The following is a 26,623-nucleotide window of genomic DNA, read 5'->3' as shown; positions in this document are numbered from 1 at the left end:
TAAAAAGGACAGTGTTCCCATTTTTTGCCAAATATAAAACATTCAAGAGTATAAGGCGACATAAAAAATAGAACAGTTTCTCACAAGGTGCACTTTGCAGGGACCCAATGACCTCACATTTATAGTCACATTCCCACAACGCAGCCCTCTGAGCCATCTCCACTCCCCCTCTGAATAAGGGGCACTGAGCACTGATGAAGCCAGAGGGAAAAGCAGGTCCTCAACAATTCAGGATCTGGCCCAAGATTTGTTACTTTTCTTATGTGGCTCAAAACAACCCATCTGTATCGGAGCCGGACGGTATGACACGAGGCTACGTACTTGCTTCATCAGAATCGTAGCTGTTGGCCTCATCCTCTTCGTCGTCCTGAGGCGGCGGGAGTTGACGTGCAGGTGCAGATGGTGCAGGCAGGGCAGCAGCTTGCGTATATGGGGCAGGCTGGCGCAGAGCCCTCTCCTCTCTGGCTATAGGCATCGAGTAACCACCGCCACCTCCTCTCTCATCCCTGGGTGCCGCTGCTGAATAGGCCGGGTCTGTCTGGGGAGGGCCCATCGACTGGCTCACTGTGCAAAAGAAAATAGGCATTGAACATAGAGATCCTGATGAGATGGGGTGCAGCACTGGAGACCAGAAGTTCCAGGTGAAGAATGAAAGTTGTTCGTGTTCGAAAGTTCAGCTAGGCCAGTTTTATCAAGGTTATTGGGCACCTGGGATTTGGATCTGCACAGTTCGTGATCCTACTTGATTTTCATAGATTCAGAGATTCTAAGACCAGAGGGGACCACGGTGATCATCTAGTCTCATTTCCTGGATAACAGGCCAGAGAACTGCCCCCAAAATAATTCCTGTTTGCACTAGAGCAGATCTTTCAGAAAAACATCCAATCTTGATTTAAAACTTGCCAGTGATGGAGAATCCACCACAACACCTGGTAAGCTGCTCCAACGGTTAATGACCCTCACTTACGTTTACGCTTTACTTGCTGTCTGAAATTTGTCTAGCTTCAACTTCCAGCCATTGGATCTTATCAATTTTAAATTCCTCTTCCCTCTGCTTCTCTCACCCACTAGACCAATGCATCTCTAGCTTATTCTATGGACTCCTTCATAAAAGGGAGGGATCTTCTCATGGCTTTTTTATGCTAAAAAGTATTTCCTTTCATCATTTTTAAGTTTGTTGCCCTATACAGATTCACCCACCTCCTGCAGTCTGGCTACCCGCGGGTTTGAAAACCCCCACCCGTAGATTGGTTTTGGTGTGCTTGGGACATGAGATGAGCATTGGAATCCTTTCTATGGCGACGGTGACACAGATCTAGCAGCGGTTCTGCTGCCACTTCAAACCTGTTGCCTGTTGTGATGATTTGATCTGCATACGTTCATGGAGGATAGGTCCATCAATGGCTGTTAGCCAAGAGGGTCAGGGACACAACTCTATGCTCCAGGTGTCCCTAAACAACCCACTGCCAGCAGCTCAGAATTGCCCTGTTCTGCTCATTCCCTCTGAAGCATCTGGCACTGGCCACCAACAGAAGACAGACCATTGGTCTGACCCAGCATGCCCACTCTTACGTTCTTATTTGCATAAGCAAATCTGACATTCCACATTCTATGGGACTGCACCTCATTTATACAGGTACTTTCCCCCTTAAATTGCTAGGTGGGTGGGGAACCCGTGATGTGCTAAGGAGTTTGGGGGAAACTCTGCTTGGCTTCTGTGCCTTATGTATATTATACCCATGCTTGTGGTGCCAATACCCAAGTGGGCAAGCTGTATGTTTGTTTCCCCCAAGCCTCCATGTGAGTAAAACACAATCTTCTGCTGAAAGCAAACACAAAAACAAGGTAGCAGGGTCTACTGCCTAGAATGCAGGCCTGGGAGTCAGATGACCTGGCTTCTAATCTGCCCCAGGCATTTAGGTGCTCAGATACCAAAGGGATGGACGTGGCATAAGGACCAAATTAAACAAAGGGGCTTGAGCATGGCCATGGCAATCAGTCAAGATGGCTGCTTGGCTTACAGCTGATTCAGCTAGTAAATTAACAGGGAGGAAAATGCATGGTGAGCAAAAAATGAACTTCATCCTGGATGATTTCTTACCCCATTTTGCTCTATGGAAGCCACAATAACGCATCTATCTGGGGCCCTTTATGCTTCTGCATAATGCATGTGCGAGAGGTTTTGCTTTTTTATCAGGTGATCTCTACATAAGGGGCTTCTCACAGTTTCCTTTGCCGTGGGGTTAAGCCATAAGAGGTGGAAGTGCTACATTTCAACCCAACCTTTTGCTGCGTCAGAATTCCCCAAATACGAGGGGCTCAGTCAAGGAAAATCTGAAAGCTCGGAAACAGATAGCTGACCCACTTCTACTCTCAGATCTTGGGATGAAAGCCTGAGGGGAATGCGGAAGCACCTTGTTAACGTGAATTAATAGAGGAGATGGAACTGAATGCTTATAATTAACAGCTTGAAATTCAAATGTGGCACAGCTTGTTTCTCCAGGAAGGGAAGGTGAAAGAAGACATTCATTTTAATTTGAGCTTTTTAATACTACACCGGCAAAATTCTATTCTCAGTTACTTGGGTGCAAATCGGGTTACCCCATCAACATCAGTAGTTACTCCAGATTTACACCAGGGTAAATGAAAGCAGAATTTGGCCTTCTAAGAGGAAACGCAAAACTTTAAATAAATGATAAATTGCAAAATTGCTCAGAAGTGAGTCCCCTGACCTGGCTGTCAATTAATGCTGGCAGAGACTTCGCCATTTAATCCATCATTACGGTGCAGAATGAAAGAAATGGGAGCCACAGAGAGAGATGAATCAGTAAGGCACATGGACTAAACAAAGAGAGGGAGAGCGATCTGCTCCCAATGCTGCCATTAATCCACCTTTTCTAAGCCATTTATCTGTACAGGCATGCTAGTAACCATACCGACAGGTCACTAGCCTTACCTAGAAGAATTTCTTGCCCTGATGCAGAGAACAGGCCGTTTACAATATGGAAACACCTGAAATGGTGTTTGTTAAATACCAGAGATCAGACGGGCAAGCCTCAGAAGAGACAGTTTAGGTTCTGCTCTGAATGATATTTTCATTCCAAAATCTCCATGTTTTCCATTAACTCTGTCACCTGCTTTGTCACCCTTTCCAAGCATTTTGACATAAGGGCGGGAACATCTCTTAGAGCAGGAAACTGTGTGACCCAAGAAAGTGCGTTACAGTAGATGGGGACCCATTGAGATTCTTTACCTTGTCTTTCTGGATATCTCCCAGCAGGCCCGGGCTCTTGTCTGCCACCCACTGGAGGAGCTGTGGTATAAAAAGTTATCTTGTCATCTTGCAGCAGGCGGCAAAGCCAACGGCCCCTCAAGGGCAGACGATTAGAGCCCCCTTCTCCCCCACCCCCCACTGGCCCTTGGGAACGGAGTCATTTTTACCATTGATCAAGCAGCAGTGAGAGAATGGGGCATGCAACCTCATCCACCTCCTGGCACAGGCCCAGGAAACAAAGACCTACCACAGCCTGTACCAAGCCACCCCTGTGGGAACAGCTAGTTGTTAGAGCAGTGACCCAGGAGTCTTGGCTTCCAGCACTGGTTCATGGTGAGCTACTTGAAAATCGTGTGTGTGTGTGTGTGTGTGTGTGTGTGTGTGTGTGTGTGTGTGTGAGAGAGAGAGAGAGAGAGAGAGAGAGAGAGAGAGAGAGAGATCAGTAGTGCCTTCAAAGCACAGTCCTGCACTCCGGGAAGCCATTCTGCACTATCCCAACGCAAGCCAGCACCTCCGTGGCACAAACGGACCCAGAATACGTCAAAGCAGAGCGTGTACCTGGCTGAGTAGCTTGGGCAGCAGAGCTCTGACTAGTCGCTGGAGGAGGCCTGGCAGCTTGAACGGAATTGGCACGTTTTACACCTACAAGGAGGAGAGAAGATTAGAGGCGAAACGGGGCATTTAGAATCTGTAGACACGGGCAACTGCAGAGCCATGACAGCTGTTCGGTAAGAGACAGAAACATGCACGTCAGTGAGTGGCATGAGAAGAATAACGGGATCTGGTGTGCGGGTCTCTTGCTAGTCACGTCCGCATGGCTCCGTTAATCATCAATGGAGCACCACTGATTGACACCAGCTGAGTGCCTGCCCCTCTCCTAAACTGCCACCATCGCAACAAATTGCATTAGCACAAAGGCCATCCCCTGCTCGGGCATATCCAGGGGGAGTGCGCAAGAATTCAATTCAAAGCCCACATCAAAGTTTCCTAAAACAGGGTCCCCACTTACCGAGCTGGGGATGTATTTGTACACACAGGCCCAGATCTGAAAGGTGTTTAGGTGCCTACCTCCCATTGAAATCAAATAGTTCTGAAAAACTGGGCCATAGCGACCAGTCAGTCACCTAGTACCAGAGTCTCCCAACACCTTTCATTACAGACTGAGATGCGAGGAGTAAAGTGCATTGCAAAGCTGGGCCAGTACTATTGACGGGGACAATGAGGCACAGAGCAATTCAGTGACTGGCCTGTGGGTGCCCATTTGCAGTGTGGACTGTCCATAGTAGATTCATTTCCCCCAAATTTCCCACCTTTGCTACTACCATTGCAGCCCTATTGGTGGCAGGAAGGGGAGCGGACTAACGTAGGCCAGCGGCTGTTTTAAACTCTGCGTCTAGCCCAGTTCAGAACAGGCTTAGTGACACAATGATCAAACGCACCAGCAGCCCCCGGAGCCCAGTCATACCAGCACTTCAACCGGGGCTAGTAACAGTGGGGAATGTTAGGAGAATAACCCGACCACAGTGTGGCCAAGACAGGGTTAAAACAGAGATTTCTGGTCTCCAACAGCCAGATGAAAGGCAGTGTTACCTAATGACACTACAGGGGATGTGTGGCCCCGTAGATCGAGTGCTGGCAGTGAAGCAATTTGGCTCCACCATTGGCCTGCTGGGTGAGCTTGAGCAAGTCACTTCACCGCTTTGTGCCTCAGTTTCTCCCGCTGTAAAATAGGGATAATGATGCTGACCTCCTTTGTAAAGCACCTGGAGTTCTACCACTGAAAAGTGCTATATCAGAGCCCAGTTTTATTATTATTAGATGCCACTATTTTCCCGGTTCTTCTCTGATATTCTTCGCCTGTGTCAATAACATGCAGTTGACTTCACTCATTTCTTATTGCTGCTGTTTCAATGCTAGTTCCATGCGCAGTTCTTTTAAAACCAGCTGTGCTCAGGAAGCATGGCTTTAATTCGATACCCTATTGCTACATACAGTGAAACTAGCCAATGTACTGCATGAACTTAACATCCATTTATCCACCCAGCGAAACGGCTCACTCCACTTTGTGCTTCTTGTATCCAAAAACGCTGGGCATCAGAGAGAGATGGACGTGAGAATATGGTGAAGGAAATGGACTTTGTGGCCAACAAACAGTGTGGAGTTTATTCCCATAGGGATTGACAGAGGAGGGATTAAGCTATTCACGAAGGGCAGAACCACCATCCCTCAAAAACCAAAGAAAAGGGACTTTGAGCAGGGATGCTCTGTGGGGGTTGGGTGGAGGCAGTCTACTCCCGATCCCCCACTGCCAGGGGCACTGATAGATGCTCTCTGGTCACCACTGCACCCCACTGACTGCACAAGTCTCCACAGCTGTGCACATCACGGTTTTCCCCCCTTAAAGGAAAGAAGAGGGCTTTGTCCAACAGAGCCACATATTCTAACAGCCTGCCCTGTGCCCAGCTCCAGGGGTTGCCCCAGCCACCATGACTAAGGTGAAGATTTTGTCACGCATATTTTTAGTAAAAGTCCCAGACAGGTCAAGGGCAATAAAGAAAAAAATCACAGAAGACCTATCCAGGACATTTACTAAAAATATGCATGACAAAATGGGGAGCTGCAGGGTCCCCACACCGCCCGCGGGGGGGAGGGGAGGGCAGCTCAGAGCTGCAGGGTTCCCCCACCCACCGTGGCTCAGAGGGACTGCTGCCGGAAGTTGAGGGGGCCACCCCCACCCGCTGGGAGCCCTGCCTGCGGCAGCTCCCAGAGGCCCTGCTGCCCATGGTAGCTTTGAGCTCCTAGGGGCCCCGCTGCCCACAGTGGCTGGGAGCTGCAGGGTCTCCCAGATGCCCACGGTGGCTCAGAGTTTGGGGGGTCCCTGGTACCCCACAGTTCCCCAGCCGCCACGAGCTGAAGTCACAGAGGTCTCTGGAAGTCACGAAATCCGTGACTTCCACGACCTCTGCGACAAAATCTTAGCCTTAACCATGACACGGCAGAACTAGGCCCACTCCGGGACCTTTCAGTCCTGTCAGTCACGGAACCAGGGGTCTGGCTTCGGGCCTAGCCTGAAACATTTCAGAGGAGAGAGGCTGAGCTAATTAAAGCCTCTTGATACCTATTTGACACAGGAAAATCACGCTGTTCACAGGAGGGGTGCAGAGCGCAGGGGAGAGGCGCTGCTGCAGCCAGACGCCATCCAGAAGGCAGGAAACAAGAGATTTCGCTCAGAGGGGAGAGCAACTGGCTGAGCTCTATTTAGCAGAAATGAAATAAGGAGGAGACATATGTGGGACACTTGTGTGTGTGGGAAGCATGGAGTAGAGAACAGAAACTGATTAGGAGCCTTGTCACAAGGTATAAAGTCTCAAACACCCACTGTTATGAAAACGTCCATTGATCCCAGAGCCTGACAGGTCTCAGAACTGGTTTCAATCACCTACCGCTTCATTCCTGTGGGTCAGGTAACCTCTGGGTACAAGCTGGCCTCTTGCCCCTCTCCAGCAGCCAGGTGTAAGGAGGGCAGGAAGAGGTGAAGGTGTGGGACAGTCCCCACAGGGATCAGAGAATAAAAGCTGCCGAGCAGCCACACCACTGACTGGCGCTAACACAGTCACATCAGACACGAACGCAAGCGCCAAGAAGGTGAAGCAGAGTTTTTCAGTGAGCGCTACCAGCAGAGGCTGATCAAGCAAAGCCAGATCAGCATGGCCTCTGGGAAATTATATTTATAGGCAACAGAATAAGGTTCCATGTCTGTTGCACAGCTGGAGTTATGACCTTACAGGATGTGATAAAACAGGTGCTCCTCTTTGTCACAGAGAGGGAAAAAACTGTGCCCCATAAAACTGAATACAATGGTGGGGCTGCTGCAGCTCATTTTGAACAATGGCCTGGTGGACAAGCAGCCCTAGGACCTAATCCTGCAAGCTGCTGCGAGGTGAAGGGAATTCAGCACCTTGCAAGATCAAGCCCACAACCCATTCACTTCAGACCATGTCTAGTGCCACTATCAATATGTACGTGCACTGAGAATAATTTGAACAGGGCACAGAAAGAGCAAGCCACACTTCCACCTTTATCTGGTACTGGCCACTATCAGGGACAATATACTGGACTAGGTGGACCCTGGGTCTGATCCAGCCCGGCAGTTCCTGTGTTCAAGTTATTCTCAGCCACATATTGCCAGAAGATCAGTTACACTCCACATCCTGAGGGGTGCACTGGGTATTCCAAAGCAATTTTTATCTCCACTTTAAAGTGAGATGCCATACATAGAGCTGAGCAAATTATCTGCAACAAATAAGTTATTCAACTAACTCACTTCTTCAGCTCACACACTGTTCATGAGCAGGTCGCAACTAACTCAAATGCATTCTTTTTTCTTTTTCTTTTTTTAAAACAACCCTTTTTTCCCTGATTATTTTTAACCTGGGTAGTGACTAGAGCAAAAAATCCTCAACAAGGATTCACCATTCAAGCTGTGCTGAGTGGGAATAAAGTGAGTCACATGGTATTGTTTCTTCCCCCTGATTGGATGAGTGTGTCAGGAAAGTATCCCTATTCAGGAAAGCATTTCTGCATATGTTTAACTTTAAGCACATGCTTAAGCCCCATTGCTTTCAGAACAGGGAAGGATTTAAGCACTTGTTTAAAGCACGTCTGAGTTGAATTCAGCTGCAAATCTTATTCACAGGACATTTTATGCAGTATTCACTCAGACCTCACTGCATGCGTGCACCGGGGAAAATCTTTATAAAGTTTCCTGATGCAGTCCTTCCAACCTACTGCACCAGGTTAGCCCAGCGTGTAAGACAATGAACTCTGGTGGTAGACAGATTACAACTGATTCGCTGCAAGTAACTCTAAGATAATAGGAACTACTGCCTCAATCTCCACTGCACATACATATGGATTGGATTAAACAACAGAACTACTGCCAGGCTGCACTGTTAAACAGAGATTATGGTTGATGAAATAAACTGGGAAAGTACAGCTCAAGTGCCCGGAGGGCTCCTGCATGACACGCAAGCTGATAGACACCCTTAATATTCAGTCCACTGTACCTCTATTATTCACAGGAACATGAAATTGAAAGCACAGACTCCATCTGGCATCAGGCAAGGGAATTACATGATTAGTATCTCCAGCAGTTTGCTATTAAGTATTCCTTTTATATCCAAGGAATTAAAGAGAACTTGGATTTTTTCCAGTGGTGTTTAGCTCAGGAAATAAATTTGCCAGCTCAGCTCCCAGCTGAAAGGCCGTCTCTGAAGTTGCCTGTCAACCTACAACGCCCCCTAGGGAGAATTCTGTCCTCGACAAGCTCTGGCATAAGCTGTCAGTCATCAGTTTTTATCAGAACAATTTACAATAGCTTGGGGCCCATTACATTTTCATGGAACAAGTGACACCGAGCAGAATCAATGCAGCAGCCTTCATCAATGAAGCTTTGAAATTACCGCACGGAGAGTCACGTGCAGCATCAGTGTGTTATGGCTGGGATCATTCGGCACCTGTCCGCCTCACCTTGGAAGAGGAGACATGTTTGGGAAACTGTCTGAATTCTCCAAAGGTAACAATTATTTTGCATTTAATCTAGTTTTATAACAATAAAAATGCCGGGTACATAACACCTTCTATCTGGGGATTTCAAAGCACTTTGCAAACACACACACAGCCTCTCAAGCCCACCCTCTGTGGGTTAGGGAGATATCTCCATTTCACAGATACGGACATGGAGAAATGGGGCTAGTTGGGTCTCTAGGTGCTACTGCAATATAGATGTTAAATCAATAATAACAAGTGGCTTGCTCGAGGCACTTGGGGCCTCACTGAAGTCAATAGAAAAACTTTCCATTGACTATAATAGAAGTAGGGTCAGGTCTACAGTGAATCTGCCACAGAGCAGGGAATAGAACAAAACATCACAGTCCTGTATCACAGCATCCTACTTTATATAGCACTCCCTAGATATTTAATATGGTTGGATAGGATTGTGGAAGAAGAGGTTAGCTTTGATATAAGGGCGAAAGAATATACTTCACACCCGTGTGTGTGTGTATACACACACGCTAACATGTATTATACACATTATACATACTCCCTACACATTATACATATATAATTATATTAAACACACACACACACACACACCCCTGCACACACACCAGCATGAGAAAGGCAAGAGACATTGACACGTATTCAGCATGGTGGCCTAACGGAAGGACTGGGTCCCAGGACTCTTTGGGTGCGAAGTCTGGCCCAAGTACTAACTGCAGGAGCTTGGGCAAGCCCCCTGACCTCTGTACCTCAGTTTCCTCATCTGTAGAATTTTGACCTACCTCAAAGTTAAGTACTGAGGATAAATTAAAAAACCCAGCCCACTAGGAGTTCTGTGGGAGTCTGGAGTAAATAATGACAGCAGGATCTCTCCTCTGCTTGGGCTTAAAAGGAGCAGCTCAGACAGACCCAGGCAAACAACGGTGCTATTTCTCTTCAAGGAGGGGGTGAGCGTGCAAGCCCCTCCTACGTAAGCACAGCTCCGTGCAAGCAGATTCACTTCAGACACTGGGCTTCAAGCCTCCTGAAGCTGAAGGGAGTGTTGGTCTTGGGCTTGTCCAGAAACCCAGCCACATTCAGAGCCAGATTTATTTGGTCAGCAGCAGCATTCAGTCTGCTAAGTGTGGTGTATTGAGGCTGGTGTTGGTTGCTATCACTTTAAGGGGAGGGGAAAGGGGTCCTGTTTGCCGGCTAGGAGAAAGCTCTGGAGGGTCAGTCTGGACAAAGCAGGCTGTTCCCTATAAGTCAGAGAGGCACAACTTACCCCACTTCATTCCAGGCTGGCTCTTTCCAGACGGACACTGATGGCACACTATCCTACACAACCCTATAGCCTGCAGACAGGACCAGGAACCCGCTCCCACCCTTCCACCCTCCCCCCGCCCCCCAGCCGCCCCCACAGTAGACTTTTCATTGCTTTCTCTCACTTCCAGGGCTCCTGTTGACTTCACTTTCCGCTGCGTACTCCCAGTTCTCAGCAACCCTGCCAGCAAACTCGCTGCCACTTGGAGCCATTCGGACCTCAGACGGTTTGCGGCTAGGAGGTGGGTAGCTTCCCCGGCCAGAAGCAGCAGCCGTTGGTTCACTGCCTGAAAGCACAGCAACAGCAGCCGCTGGGAGGTTGGCTTTTCTCGCTCACAATGATAAATCCATCCCATTGACATGTATCCCAATCACCCCCAATGGAACTCTGGGAACGTCGTCAGACCTGGGGATTTTTTATTGCCCATAATGATCGTGTTTATGAAGCTAACATTGCTTTGTGGAAGGGTAGCTTCCAGCTTTATCACCTCCTCTGCCACGAGCACACGTTACAGCAAGGGAGGGAGAGACGGGAAAGGGCAGAGAGGAAAACTGAGAAGAAATGTGCTAGCATTAGCCTAGAGTAGAAGGACAATGGGAATGAAGGATTAGGCTAGAGGGGGTATACAATGGCCTGCTTACAATAGCCAGCTATCCCTAGCTAGATGATATGGGTTTCTTTGATCAAATTTGTGTGTTTCTATCAAGCCACCAAAGCCAGCCAAGAAAACAGGCGGCTGTTAGCAACAGCCAGAGCGAAGGTGGCCGGCAGAGAGCTGGCTTTTGAAGAACAAAATGACACAGGCCTCATTCTGTCTCACAGTAGGGTGAAACTCAACGGCATGAAATGTATGAGACTGGCTGGAGTCATCCAATAGAGCCAAGCAGATGGCTTCGCCGCGTCTCTCCAATCAAACCATTTTGTTAGGCAGATCTGGAAAGAAACAACTTCTCAGCAGATTCTAGCGACGCTCGTTGCTACCCCAAGTGAAGCCTGTCATCTCTAGCTAAGGGCCGCAGTCCTGCTCCTTAGCATGCAGTTCACTTTACGCTTTGTGCCAGCTGGGGGAAGCAGGAGCTCAATCAATTGAGTTGCTCCTGCTTATGCCAGCTGTGAATCTGGCACGTCAGCTGTTTGCACCAAACCACAATTACAGGCATAAATGCACAAAATACATTGTTTGACAGCAATGCATTGGGACAAAATACATGCAAGGACGCGTGACCAAGCCCAGGGAGTGTTCTAAAGAGGCGTATGTACGACTGGATATTTTGCAATATTCAGGGTATGTTACGCCATCCAGGGACACTAACGGGTCCTACTGAGCAATGGCTTACCCTCAGCTCAGCTACTCGGGGGAGGCTTGTAAGAGTGGATGCTTGGGAGACAGAGGGGGAAATGCCTTTGGGAGGTCGGGCTCTACGCGCAGGGGCCATAGGGCTAAGCTGAAACCCATGCTGGAGACTTTTCCCTTCATGTTAACGTCACATGCTCACTAACGAAATGACAGCCTTACTGTGCCCTTTAAGAGACAACCACAATCGCTGTCTTTGTCTTTATTTACATTCATCTGGTGCCAGCGGTTTGAATAGATAAATTACAGCCACATTGGTTAGTGATTCTGGTCTCCTCTTGTTGATAAATTGCAACCCCCGGCTGGAATGCAAAAGGTCTCACACTTACCTGGCATCTTCAGCACAAGCCAGGTATAAATCTTTCTTATGACATAAATGGTATCTTTACCCTTGGATGAATTCTCAGGGTCACCGCGCACCAGGAGAGTGTGTATAGCACCAGGTGGGGGGCGGCTATGTAAGTGTAGAGAGAGTTAATGTGGGGAAAAAACGTGCCTCTCACACCAGGAGCCTTGTCTCTGCAGAACAGCCGGGATATATACAAAAGGCAGCCTTGGGAAAGTCATTGGCACACTAAGAGGGCGCTGATAACCAGGAGCAGCCTGGTTAAATAGTGATAAACGGTCACACGCAATAATGGTTTAAAGGTCGATTAAGACCCTGCCGACGTTGGGGGCAGAAATGCGCAAGCGGCAGCCATATTTAAATAGGGTGACTGTCCCCAGCTGCTGTCCCCAGTCATTGTCCATAGGAAAGATTTTGAGGCATGGCTGGGCTGTGGGCTAGTGTGTTGCTTAAACCAGCTGCATGCTCAGGAACCCCTCCCCACCCGCAGGTCTGCTCTCAGTGGGTGAAATCCACCCCTGGGCAGAGGTCCCAGCAAAAGGCCTCAGCCTCAGATTGTGGCAGCCTCCGGTTTTGGGTGTCAAGGCAACCAAAAATCAGAGGCTGGGGGGACTGGAGCGGTGCGTGAGCGCTGCGCTAGCCGTCCGCATCGAGTGAGTTTTGCTCAGTATGGAGAAGAGTCTAAAGGCCTGGTTTTCATTCGGGCCTCGAACCCGCACCACCATCTGAGCTCAGTGGGAGCAGCAGGTGCTCGTTACCTGTGACAGTCAGGCCAGGAAACATTCAGCCCCGTCATAAACAGGTGAGACTCCTAAGCAAGGGCACCTGCTTACATCCGAGCCAAATCAACCCCCCCAGAGTCAACTGCATGAGTCAGTGCTGGGAGCGGAGAGTGCACGGAAAGCTGTGATGTTGCTCAGAATGTTGCCTGGCCAGATTTCCTGAGCGAAAGCTGGGGGCGGCGGCAGCCGGCCTCTCTCTGCTTTCCATTCAGAGAAACTTTAATGCATTCAGCACCTGAATTCCCGTTCAGGCTTGGACTGAGGCACCTGAAGGCACATTGCCAATGGGACGTGTCACAGCCACCAGGGGGTGTTCTCTGGCCCATCAAGAGCCAGCAGAGCCATTGTACAGAACCCAGATCCTCCCTGCATTAGTCGCTGCTCTCAGCCAAGCTAGCAAATCTTTACCTGCTTCTGGCCTCTGCCTCGTCCCCTTCCTTCCCCTGTAGGCAGCAGGATTCTCTTCTTCAGAACTATAGCCACGTTCAGAATCGTGGCTGGGGTCCCGGGATTTGACTAAACAAACAAAAACAGACTTGGATTAAAACAGACACAAAACCCAAAAGCAAACTGCAACGCCGGGCAAATCAACAGGCTAGTGTGTATATGCACTGCTGCCTTCTACTGGATGGAAACAGAATTGCTCAAGTGTAGGTCATAAGCCCTATATTGCTAATGGCAAATGGAGATTCTCCTTTAGTGCATGTGGCAGGGCCTGTGGTGTTGGAGTCCGAGCGCTATTCTGCTATCACTGTGGAATTCTGAGTGGCCACTGTGTGCTACAGAGGGATAGTTGTAAAGCCCTAGGTAGCCATGGCTTTGTCAGAGTGTTATGTATGCAATTGGAAATTAAACATGGCTTCGCTAACTAATCATCAAAACTTCCAAGCTATTGAAGGCAGTTGGGCATCTGCCCCAGCAAATTCTGGCTCTGGAATAAATTGAGGGAGGAAATCCTTTATTAAGGAAGGGGGGAAAGGCATCCATAGCTTAGAAACAAACCTGGTTTCCTGCCCACTCCCCTCTTCTCCTCAGGGCCACCTGAAAGGAAATGGAAAAGGTGAACGTCTGCAGCGACACGAGGCTGGGGGTTCTGCTTTTGTACTGCTGGCCAGACCTCAGTCTGCAAGAGCCATACTGATCAGCGACACTCTGCTGCTCCGAAGACAAAGTAACCAGCAGGCTAATCATTATTCTGACAGCCTCAATGTGCCTGGTGTTAAATGTGGGGGTCAGGTAATTCTATGGGATTTACACTGCGATTCAGATTTTAATCATGGGGCTACGATTCCAAATAAAGAGGCCGACCTGGTGATGGCAGCTCACAGCCAGGCAGGAGAACTGACCAAGCACCACCCCTCGCTCCCCACCAGCCACGCACAGGAGTACAGAGAGAATGCCGCACACTGTGACCCGGGCTCTCCCCAGTCCAGGGAAGAGGTCCCAAAGGAACCTCAATCCAAGACCAATGAAAGCAGGTTTCATCCCACCTCTGCCCAAAAGCCAGGGGCTACTTGATATAAGGCCAGGTTAAAAATCAGGGTAAAAAAATCTTGGACCACCCTGCCAGGAAAGGTGTTAAGGAAGTGACTGTAACCCAGTTGATAGGATAGAGGTGAGTAACAATGCTGCCCCTTGAATAATACCACCTAGCACTTGTAGAGCACACTTCACCTTCAAAGTGCTTTACATTCATTTATTTATTAATATTCCCCCCACCCCAGAGTAGTTAATCAGCAGCATCCTCCTTTACCACGAAGAAATTTAAGGCTAACCCACCCCCCAGGTTCGGTGAGAAGCCAGGACTTTCAGTGCTAACAGCAGGCGCCTCTACAGCTCACGCTAAAAGACTAGCTCTTCTAGCTGGAAGCTATAGTAAGCTCTTATCCTCTTTGTGGACTAGGCACTAATAGGGGCCAGCTTCCCACTCTGTGCTAGTGTAGGTTATATTGGGTGAGTTTTCAAGGCCATAGAGGGAACCCACGTCAGGAGTAGAAGTTGCCATTCTAGGGTTGTGGTCTCAGTCTCTTTAACGAGGTGTAATCGTCAGCTGCCTCTCTCTAAAGTTTCTCTCACATGAAGGGTTTTGGGGGAGGGGTTGTGTTTCTCACATTAAATAACCTGAAAATACAGTGAGGAGCATGTGAATCCACGTCAGGAAACACCCCCTACAGATACAGCTCGGCTCTTTCAATTACAACATTTCAACTGAGAAATGGACAGGAGGTGGGAGTGCCCCAAAATAACTAAATTCCTGTGAAATGGGTGGTGTCGGTGTAAAAATACCCTGTTATGTGACAGGCTTCCCACAACTACATTACAGGGCTAGCTGGAACCCCTGGATAAAAATAACCACCGCAGAAAGGACTAAATATTTGTAAGTGATTAATGACAAGAAAACAATGGAGATTCTATGATGACTTGTGTTATGCAGGAGGTCAGGCTCAGTGATCAATGGGGTCCTTTCCGGCTTCAAAAACCCATAAATCCGAGATGGGACCAATCCAGAACCCCAACTCCAAACATCCCCTGACTTTGGGAGCTTGAAATTTGGACCTGAATTTTGCAGCTGACCCATCTCTAACCATAGCTTTGGATAGAATCCTAAGAAGTTCCCGACACAAACTCACAAGCAACACAAGCCAACTCCCACTGAAATCAACAGAAACATTCCAGTTGGTCACCTGGCAGCCGGTTTTCAAGCCGATATTTACACAATCTCATGAACAGCACTGTTTTGCTATGGTCCCCGTGTGACTGCAAGTCCAGCCACGAACGAGTGAGTCGTTTAGAGGTGTGGAGGGGTCACAAGAAGAGAGGGAAGATTAAACTAGCTAGCAAGAGCTCTGAATTCTTGCTACAGAGAGGGGTAGGCTGCCGGAAGACGTTCTTCAGAAGGGAAGAGCGGAAGCACGTAAGAGGAACGTGGGAAACAAGAGGCAAGCACCTCTGAGCCAGATGCCACGGGCATCATTGCTCAGGAGGACGACACTGGTCATCTCTCTGGGTGAATGAGCCTTTTCCATCGCATGGGAAGCGTTCTCTGAAGTCATCACCCCCTCCCCCCCCACACACACACCTGTTTATAAATTACAAAGAAAAAACTAAAGAGAAAATTCAATGTAATCAAAAGCTTTCATGCACTTACTGGCCCTGTTGATGGATTACCGGGGGAGAGGGCGGGGGGGAAGAGAGAGAGAGAGAGAAACCTGGCTGCTGCATGTCCCTGAGCATTAGCAGGCAGGCACATTTAGCAAATGCACTAATGAGATAGCAGCCTGGTAGAGGTTTGAAAGCCAGCGCTCTTACCGTAAGAGTCCTGTTCGGCAGGGGCCCCAGCCTCAGCGTGGCCTGAGCAGCACAAACAAAGAGCAATCAATGACTGGAGCGAACACTCACACCAAGATGAAAAGAGGAGGAGATCCGCAATGAGCACTGTAGTGCTGCCCTCCTCGCCAATGCAGCCTTTTGCTTGAAGCATATGAGAGTGTTCATCATCCTGGGACTGGGATGTATGGCTTAGATTAAGGCAAAACCAATTTCCACTCACAGGGGGTTAATATCCTACAGTACCCTCAGCATCGTGACTTTAAAGGGAAGAGGGGACTAGGTAGAAGAAGCTGAGCCAACGGTTACAGAAAAGCCGGGACAAACAGGCGAGTTTGCAGGGCTTTCCGAACATGGCCAGGATCAGAACTGGGCATGGAAGACAATGAAGCCTTGTCTTAACCACTTGAGGAATAAACTAAAGTAGGATGCCTCAGCCTCAATCTTCAATGAACGGACAATTATGTGATCCTGGAGCGCCAGGAAATCCCACCAAATGGAGGTCGCCCACTGGAAGAATTTTAGCTGTGCTTCCCCAGGAGGTTTTACTGATCGGGATTTGAACTCAGGACTGAGCTCCCTTCCCTGTTTCACTCCACGCTGGAATTTAGCAGAGATCCTCCGAGCTGATTAGATGCATGTGATTAAGTTACCGGAAGCTTTTGAACAAGGGGGTGGACGGAATTGCTCTCCTTTATCTCCAGACCAAAATCAAAATCCAAGGCTTACTCTAGAGAGTACCAATCAGACTGCTGGTTTACTGTGTGAACACGCCTTTCGTTCTAAAAGGGCACTGCAGCCCATTGATCATTTTAATTGAATCCATAAGGGGCCAAAATTGTTTTGTTGGGATTTCTTATTTTAATTGCTGCAGTGCCAAGGTTTCACATTAATCCACTTTCCCTGCAATCATCTCAGTGACTTTGTCTCCCTGCACAGAACACACTTTGGTACTTACCGCAACTGTGTGTGTGGCTTAGGTTAGAGAACCTTTAAAAAGCTGCCCAGGGCCTTGGAGATAGAAGGGGCACAAGGGCTGAGTCTTGAGGAGTAGGGAATGGAGCCACCCAGCTACCCCCAGGAAAAAAATAAAAAGGACAAACTACAGGCTGATCAGGAAACATACACTAGCAATAAAACAACTGGGTATTTTACTGTCAACGTGTGTTCACGTAGGGATGGATCTTCCGAACTATCACTACCAGACACTGCGCTCTATTGCCATGAGCCACCCCACCACTCCCTCAGGCTGCGTTAGAGAGACTGGAGAGGAGACAGAAGAACAGAAATCCACCCCCTACCTCGGCTCAGCGTGCGGGAGTGAAGTTTCGGGTCCTGAGCAGGTGGCTCCGAGGAGGCAGGTTCGCTGGGGGCTTGCGGCGGCTTGGTCTTGCTGACGGGCATTGGCTGAGGCAGCACTTGCTTCGGCAAGCCCTTGAAGAACCACGCCCCCGAACGCTTCCACACCTGGGAAAGAGGCAGAGCACAAGGGAGGTTCAGAGGGAGGTTCTCGCTCTCCCAGTGCTTCGTCCACAAGAGCATCCATTTATTAAACAAGGTGGGATGTGACCCACATTTAAGGGTCAAATCAGCTCTCAGCAGCTGCCCCATAGTTACATTCTGGCTGGGCAGATCAGCCTTCGAGAGCTCGTTTGATGCTTATCACCTTGTTTATTGAAATGATGAGCATGGTACCCAAAGCGATGGTGGGTGGAGCCTCTGGATAGCCAGCCTTGAATTAACTCTCCAGCCTGCTTGAACAGATGATTCTAGCTTCTCGCACACAGCAGTTTTTTGACTCACTCTCCAACTCACAAGCATGCTGGGTGATTGCACAATAGGCAGGGCCATGGTGAATTGTGGCAGTGCAAAGTGAGTGCAGAACCTTGCCAGTCCAAAATGGTAGCACCTTACACACACTTGGCACTGGGGCAAATGACCTGACCAGGGGCCATGAATTGGGTCCTTGTATTCCCAGACTCAGACACATCGAGTACCAAGGCTCCAAACTTCACCTCCCTTTGAACAGACACCATGTTACAGAACATATATACCCACAGCGCTTGAAAGCAACCTGTCAGAAAGGGAAAGTCTCCAAGTAACCTATTCTCTCAATTTGTGAGCCATAGTACAAAAGCACAGGGCAAGCCAATTGACGGGGCTGATGACCATGAAACCTTCTCCAGAACAGACGATCGTTACATGCAAAAGTGGTTAATTTTCTTAGGGGGAAAAACACATCTTGTTCAATCTGCTTTTCATTAAAAAAAAAATTTGCCCATCTATACCGAGAGGGTCCGGCTAACTAGGAGCTGTTCATCTGTCAGTGGGAGTTCGTCCATGGAGTGAGGGTAGAGAATGGGGGGGAGGGAAGAGAGGGAGATTGAAATGATTGAATGTCATGGGAAAGAAGCTGGCCCTATATCTAATTAACACAGTTCCTTCCGGGATTCTTGGGACAAGCCTACTCAGAATTAATATTGTACGAGCATGCAGCCAGCCCCTTATATAATGCTCCACGTGGCAGGATGCTTAATATCAAGAAATGCTTAGGACAACTATCGTTAAAGCTCTGACTTCAAACGGCTACCGATTCTGGAACCACTAAGCGGCAGGACATCCCAGACACAGGGTTTAATAAAGCATCACTGAAGCAGCAGAGAGGAAGTAAAACCAGCCAGGAGCACTGCACTCACCTCTCTCTGCTCGCTGCAGATCTTGCACAACCAGATGGAATGAGGGCGGCTGTTGGTTGCCTCGACGCCACACTCTGTGCAGACATTCTACCAACAAAACAAAGCACACGTTTATGGCACAACGTGACACTAAATCGCTGCAACAGAGCATTGCCAGAAAGGCCTTGTGCAGAACAATAACTGACTCCTGCTGTAGTTAAAGACTCAGTCATTCACCCTAAGAGGTGTGTGTGGGTCTGATTTCAAAGGTACAAAAATAAATGATCAAGGAAATTCAAAAAGTTAAGACTGGGTCTTTGCCAGCAATGCTCACCGGGCTGTGATGGGCGTTAGAGCGAGTCCAAAACAGGAGGACATTTTGCATAGCATATGTTCTGCTATGTCAACGTGCAACTGGGGGACATCATTTCAGATTTAGTGATAATAATTACACTTGACATTTAATATGGCACTTCTCACATTCAAAATGGTTTAAAAAATGATTTCTCATGAACCCCCACAAAGCCATGCGGAGGTGGGTTCATTTCACTGGGGCATAAAGTTTAAGGCTGAGATTTGCAAAGCTGACCAACAGATTCAGACTAAAGCTGGGAAATATTTTCTGAACTAAACTTTTTTCCCCCCACGCACACACAAAAATGCAGATTTGGGCCAACCAAAACATTTTGCAAATTAGTGATGAGTGTCACATTTTTTTCTTTTTCCAAAAAAAAAAAAAAGAAAAATGTCTTGATTCAAAAAGACTTTTTGTTCTGAAACTTACTTCAATTATATTTTTTTTTAAATTAAAAACCTGAAAAAAAACCTCAAAACCTAAATAAAAAACCCAACACTTTGCTCTACCCAAAACAAATTTATTTTCATTTTTGCGGCACTTCAAGTGAACAAAAAAAGAAAAAGAAAAAAAAATTATTCCGCCAGATCTCATTTAGACACACATCTTCCATTAAAACTAATGGGAGTGGCGTATCTAAATCCCCGACTCGGCTTTCAAAAATCTCAACCTATGTGATTTGCTCAAGGGAGTCGATGTCAGAGCCAGGGTAGAACCCAGGAGTCCCCGAACACACAAGCTGAAGGTTGTATCATCAGTATTATCTGCTGTTCTCAAGCTCAGCCTAGGTGAGGTCTCACCTTTTTGCAGTCCTCACACACGACACAAGCTGATCCCAGCTGTTCTCCGCACAGGATGCAGCGATTGACCCCATCGCCGGCCACATTCTTGCGCATGTCCTCCAAGCGGTTCATGAGACGCCTGCACACAGAACAGGACACGGTAGCACAAAGACAGACAGTGCAAGAGATAGGAGAGTGGTGTTGGCGTGCCCGGTTCTGCTGGACACCAGAGATACTTATTTTAGCCCTTTAGTTCATTGTTTCTCAACTAACAATCCAAGGACCAGTGCCGGTCCAAGAGATCGCCCTGACACAGTTAAGGAAAAGGTTGAGAAACACTGCTAGTTAACAGCTATATTTCCATTGGTAATGCCCTACCAGCCACTAACATGACAAAGACGCTTCCTTTAGATTGGGCAAAGATATGTATGACCTTCCCTCTTTGATCAGGTTTTCCCTCAGTAGCAGAGCCTCCCTCAGACTAACCCAACAAGGAGTCAATTAGGAAGGAAAAGCAGGAGACTAGAAGGAAAGAAGCAGCATAAGGAGTTTGGGAGGAGAAGAAAGAAGAATGGGTATTGTCAAAGGTTATTGTCTCAAGTTCGCTCCCTTGAGGTGAGAGCAGACACCTCACTTACCTCCCATGTCATTCTCTGGGCAACCACAATCCAGTGGTCTTGTTGGAGCGTATAGCCCTCTGGCTGTACCTTTGAGAGAGTCCTACCCATTTCAGGGGATATAAAGCTGTCCAAACAATAGGAAAATATTTCCCTGACCCCCATTCTTGTGCCAGGGAGAGGGAAGCTGTGACGCAGCTGCCCTGCCGTACACTCTCTGTGTAGCTGCTCTAAGCCGACAGGAGAAAGTTCTCTCAATGAGTTAATTAATCCATCCCCAACGAGTGGCGGCAACTATGTCAGCAGGACAAGCTCTCCCGCTGACATAAGCGCCAGTGTGGACAGCGATAAGTCAGCATAATTTATGTCGCTCAGGGGGGTGGCTCATTCACATCCCTGAGCAACATAACTTATGTCGACTTAAGATGTAGCGTAGCCATAGCCACAGAGTCAGATCCTTACAGGTGCTAAGCATGAGCACCTCCACCCCATTCAAAACCAGGATCAGGTTACAGGGAAATGGAACGTTGGCCATTTTTCACTCTTTCCCAAGGATCCCAGGATCTGTAACTTTCACCATCCTGGACGGCCACCAAGGACCTGACCCAAATGGGGTCAATGGGAAGACACCCACGCACTTCCACAGGCTCTGAATTAGACCCCAAAGCTGGTCAAAAGGGACCTCAATGTAACAGTCACCCAAAAGGCTCTGCATTGTCAGCACTGCATAATAGACCGAGTCCCAGATGACCCAGTAACCATCCAACCCAGAGACAAGTGTTGCATCATAACTAGGCTGGGCAGAACTCAATTTTTATTCTTTTTATAATTTTAATGGATAATACTGCGGTTTATTTTTAAGCATTTTTTCCTATTTTTATTGACTCGTTTTCATAGGTGCACAAAATTATGGGTTTTAAACTTTTTTTATTTTTGTTTAAATGTTCAGAGTTGCGGGAAATTATGGGGGTCAGACAATAAATATTTAATGACAGTAGATATTGATATCTGTAAAGTTAAAACTTTGTAACTGTTAAAATAAGTTGTGAACATCACATGTCAAAATATACAAAGTAACTATCATTAAAATCAAACTTGCATAAATTCTCAAGCAGCATTTCTTACTTTGTTTATCTGTACATTTCAATTATTATTGATGGAAATAGTGTGTGTGTGTGTGTGTGTGTGTGTGTGTGTGTGTGTGTGTGTGTGAGTGTGTGTGTGTGTGAGAGAGAGAGAGAGAGAGAGAGAGAGAGAGAGAGAGAGAGAGAGAGAGAGAGCAAGATGAATAAAAATCTAATCCTTCCAAGTCTAGTCTGACTCATACAGTCTAAGTGAAGATAAAAAGATCCTGTAGGTTGAATGAAGTAAAACATAATTAGGAAACGTAAAAGTAATTAACCTGAAGAAAATGTGTCACTTTCAACTATCATTTTACCTGAAAATATTGAGAAATCTACAGCTGTTAGTGTCCAATCTAATACATTATGGGAATCTCTTGAGATACTCTTAATAGGCAGCCAATTTAAAACAAAACAAAAGAAAGTACTTCTTCACACAATGCACAGTTAACCTGTAGAACTTGTAGTCAAGGAATGTAGTGAAGACAAGAGGTATAACTGGGTTCAAAAACTAATTAGATAAGTTCGTAGAGGATAGGTCCATCAATGAGAATTAGCCAAGGTGGTCAGAGACACAACCGCATTCTCCGGGTTGCTCTAAACCTCTGCCAGAAGCTGGAACTAGACAACAGGAGATGGATCACTCAGCATTGCCCTGTTCTGCCATTCCCACTGAAGCATCTGGCATTGGCCTTTGTAGGAAAACAGGCTACTGGGCTAGATGGACCATTGGTCTGACACAGTATGGCCGTACTTATGTTCTTAATACACACACAGCATGATACAGAAACATTACAGCTAGGTGAATGCTAGACAGTATCTCCAATAAATATTTTCAGGTTTTCAAACAAGTTCCCCTCGAGTGTGTTGTCCCCTCTTTTGCATTTGCTTTACACATGTATTTTAGAAAATGAGTTTCTCAACAGGAATGTTCACCCAGACAGTAAATATTGCAGAATATCCCTGGAAAGCAAGCTTCAGACTGGGAACTGAAAGTATTCACAGTGGGCCCCGAGTCTAAGAGTTATGTTAATCCATTCAGGGAATGAGAAATACACCATGTGATTTACACTTCCAATCAAAACAACTCACATTGGAAATGCTGAATTTTCACAAACTGCTGAGGAATCAGCTATGGCCAAGAAGTATAAAGTATTTGGCAAATAAAATTAAAGAAAAAAAAGCATCCATTTGTGGCCATTTTATCAAATAATCACATTGCTCTGAATTATTCCCCAGCTAACAAACACCAGTGTACGCTGCGTAGATTGTATCGGCATGCTCCCAGTGCTCAAACTGAGCGGGATGGGGGAAATGTATATAGCAACACTCTACTCCAAACGTACCCCACTCCATCTCCACTGAAACAAGAGGCAGGGGTGAGATGTATGGGCACAGGAGACATTGTGTGGGAGGAAGCACAGTCTCGCTGAGCAAAGGTCACCAACTCAAGAGGTTGTAAGTTCTTATCCTGGCACTCCTATCCTATTGCCTTGCTGTGCTATCTTGGACAAATCATTTCTCTCCCTCAGTTTCCCCAGCCCAAAGAAAGTGAGGATAATACTGCTGTCCCTATCCGTCAGGGAGGCCATGAAGATTCACCTTTGTCAAGCACTTAGAATATGTAAAGTTCTAGACAAATAAATAATTATGTTCCTCAAAATGGCAATACTATTTCCTTACATATCTGTGCCTGCTAGTCACGGTCACAGCCTGCTTGGTCAGGAACAGAATTTCCATTCGGTGGGAAATTCCAACATTTCAGGGGGGAAAAAATCATTCCAATTTGAAACAAAAAGCCACAATTCTTCAATTTCCCATCAAACTAGAATTCTGAAAAATGTGGATCCAGGGCCTTCAAAACATTTTGTTTGAATAGTGTTTTGATTCATTTTGTTTCAGCTTTAATATCATATTTAAAATATTATACATGGTGTACATTAGTGAAATAAATATAAACGTTGAAACTAAATGACTTGAAAGAACACTATCAAAATGAAGCATTTTGACTTTTTCCTATCGAAAGATTTCATCAAAATCAACATGTCCCCATAAAATGTTTCAATTCCAAACAAAACTGCATTTTTCTATGGAAAACTTCTGTCTAACATTTTTTGAGCAGCTCAAGTTTCTGTCTGTCAAAGGGATGCAGGATGAAGACCTTAGTGTATTTTTGGGGATGGCATGTAGTGTATTAATGCCTTCTTTACTTTTCTAAGAAAAAAAATTAAATATTTTACTTTGCTGCAATTGTTAATCTTTTGAGTAAAATGCAAAAAGCCCACCAGAGACGGCAACTGTGCAAACCCATCTGCGTACTGTGCGGGTGAAGAGACACAACTAGCAACTTCTGAAAAACCAACAGCAGCAATAGCAGTTTGCAAGCTCTGGAAAGACGCAACAGCACAAAAGGTTTGAGTGGTAAACTGTACAACTGGTTAACTTACAACCCAGCTAGCTAAAAATAGCAGAATCTAAAATGCATTATTTATTCCAATCAAAGGGGGAAAGGGGGGAGGGGAGAGAGAGAGAGAGAGATCCTTACTTGAGAGAATTTCAGGGGGGGGGGGGAAATCAAGCCCGCAGGGGGCTTTATACACTCCCATTGCAGCATGACCCAAATCTGACAAAGCAGCTAAAACAGCATCCATTAAAAAAAAGACATCGTCCCCCATGTCTTAGGACAGTTTCAGGTTTATGACAGTTACACTCACCACACTTTCAGATCATTTACAAACTATATGATCCCTGATTTACATGTGGCAAACTCTGAAGAGACCTTACTGAGATCCATGAATTTCATCCTTAAACTATCGGCTGTTCACAGAGTGGAACCCAAGAATACCTGCTAGACATTTTCCATGTACTGCATAGAGAATACGTAAGCACTCGACAAAGGAATACGCCTTGACAGTGCAGCGAGAGATAGAAAATACATTGTATGTACCAAAACCAAGCCATTTTATTTCAGTTCGTACAGTGCCTGATCCAAAGCTGGTTGAAGTCAGTGGGAGTCTTTCCACTGACTTCTCTAGATTTGATTCAGGTCCAAAATGCTGAAGTCTTGTTCTATGGGTGTTTATTAAAGGGACACTATCAGGCCAAGTTTGACCCCAAATTCAGGTATCTCAAAAGACAGGAGTAAAATCCTGGCTCTATTGAAATCAATGGCAAAATTCCCATTCACTTCAGGATTTCACCCTAGATTTTTACTATACTGTACTTGAGACTAATAGAAAAGTTTCCAGTTTTAAAGGGGGAAGGGGAAATGGACATTTTTAAAATATAAAACCCCCTAATATAGAGCACATTTCTGCAATACATATAGTAGGAGTACAGCAGCTAGAGCAGGGGACCCTGAAAGTGAATTACTAGAAAATGACTAAATCGGCAAAACTGAAACAGACCAGTCTATTTGCATTGTCAAAAAGCAAACCACCAACATACGGGGTGAAAACTCAAGTCAAGGGTTTTAATTCTTTCAGTTTGCATAATCTAAAACATTGTCAATAATGCAAGTAAGGCACTTTTTTTTTTTAAGTAATTCTGATTTTTAACCTGACAATATACTTTCTAAAAGGAATAAAATGGGTTAAAGATTAACAGTCTCTGGTCTGAGTTAGGTGGGTTGATAGTTTAAACATTAAAAGTACAGGAGAAAGTTATTTTCTAGCATAATTCTCTCTCATGCCTTCATTCCTAAAGCATGCTGCTGTCTATCCCTTTCTTTGAGCCAGTGTTCAGTACACTGGAGATCATTCATCCAGGATTCTTTTCTAGATGTTAACTCAGCTGTCAGACCTGGTGATTCAGGGGAATCACTCCTGACCTTACAGCTATAGGTTTAACATTTCATGGGGAATACATTTAGTTGCAAACACTAAGGGTCCCATTGATTGTAATGGGCACTGGATTAGGCCCTTAATATTTAGATCAGAATGAAGATTATTCCAATGCTTCTAAAAAGAGAAAGTTGGCTGTTCTCAACACACTCCTTAATTAAACTAACCACTGCAATTTCTATCCTATGGTATGGGCAGCTTCTCTGTCAACTATCTGCACAGGGCACTGAAGCATATTATGGAAGTGTGGCAAGTGGATGAAACCAACAAATCTGGAAATATCATTGTCTAGCATGTATGGTGCTAGTGTTATATTGCTGATTATGGTAAGTACTGTATCTCTTTGTTTAGAAGCCCCAGCAGCAGATAAATTTCGTTATTTAATCCAGTGGTTTATCTAGGGACATAACCTATTACTTTCCCCATAGATTGCATGCTACTGCTGCTAACCCAGGAGTGCCTTCTGAAATTCACACCTTATGTTTTATGTAATTGTATGTAGAGGTTTTGTTTTGTGCAATATTTTTGGCAAAATGGCTATTTTCATAGCAAAAACATCTGCAAGTAAAAATGTTTACATTTTTTCAATGCCAAGCCAGCTATGCTAGAAAATGGGTCCATTTCCATTGAGCAAATCTGCATGTCCAAACAAAGCTCTTTCATGGAAAATTGAAACAAATTGCAAAAACAAAACAAAAAATCCTTTAACCTCAAGCAATTTTGAATTTGGCTCCAAATGTTTTGCAAAACCACCGCTTATCATGGGCAGCATCGTCACAAAGAAATAGAGTGCAAAAATATAACAATTTGTGTACTTGCACTGGGATTATATGACTACTTTAAAAACAAACATTTACCTTATTACAGTATTGATGCTAAAATCATAAATGCTGCTCTTGTCTTAGAATGTAATGCTGCAGCCAGGAGTTTGTACCCCAAAGCGGTAAAGATTTTCTTTTCACGATTACACACACACACACACACACACACACACACACACACACACACACCTGTCTTCCAAGCGAGGATGTTAAATTGAGGCCCATCTCTGAGGATCAGCCAGGCTAGAAGTTAAAGATCCCCTGGGAATCATCAGAAGGTTCTAATGTTCAGAACTGTGCAGTTGTGAACTGTGGCTGAGTGCACAATGACGGACGATTTTGCCATGCAGCAATTGCGCTATTCATAGAATCATAGAATAACGGGGTTGGAAGGGACCTCAGGAGGTCATCTAGTCCAACCCCCTGCTCAAAGCAGGACCTAATCCCAACTAAATCATTAGC

General features: G+C 46.2%; 1 protein-coding gene across 1 annotated transcript in view; it reads right to left on the bottom strand.

Annotated features, from left to right (window-relative positions):
- The window catches only part of RPH3A (rabphilin 3A), a 74,294-nt gene that overhangs the window by 18,820 nt on the left and 28,851 nt on the right, over positions 1-26,623 (bottom strand). The window contains exons 3-10 of the mRNA XM_065417786.1: positions 19,779-19,899; positions 18,645-18,731; positions 17,250-17,415; positions 13,624-13,662; positions 10,264-10,425; positions 3,833-3,916; positions 3,254-3,313; positions 322-564 (exon numbers count right to left, since the gene is read on the bottom strand). Of these exons, the coding sequence (XP_065273858.1) occupies positions 322-564; positions 3,254-3,313; positions 3,833-3,916; positions 10,264-10,425; positions 13,624-13,662; positions 17,250-17,415; positions 18,645-18,731; positions 19,779-19,899 (962 nt within the window). The remainder of the gene's footprint in view (positions 1-321; positions 565-3,253; positions 3,314-3,832; positions 3,917-10,263; positions 10,426-13,623; positions 13,663-17,249; positions 17,416-18,644; positions 18,732-19,778; positions 19,900-26,623) is intronic.

The sequence above is a fragment of the Emys orbicularis genome, chromosome 16 (assembly GCF_028017835.1).
Source record: "Emys orbicularis isolate rEmyOrb1 chromosome 16, rEmyOrb1.hap1, whole genome shotgun sequence".
Taxonomy (NCBI): Eukaryota; Metazoa; Chordata; order Testudines; family Emydidae; genus Emys; species Emys orbicularis.
Note: the sequence above shows the minus strand (reverse complement) of the source record. Positions and strands in the feature narration are given on the sequence as shown.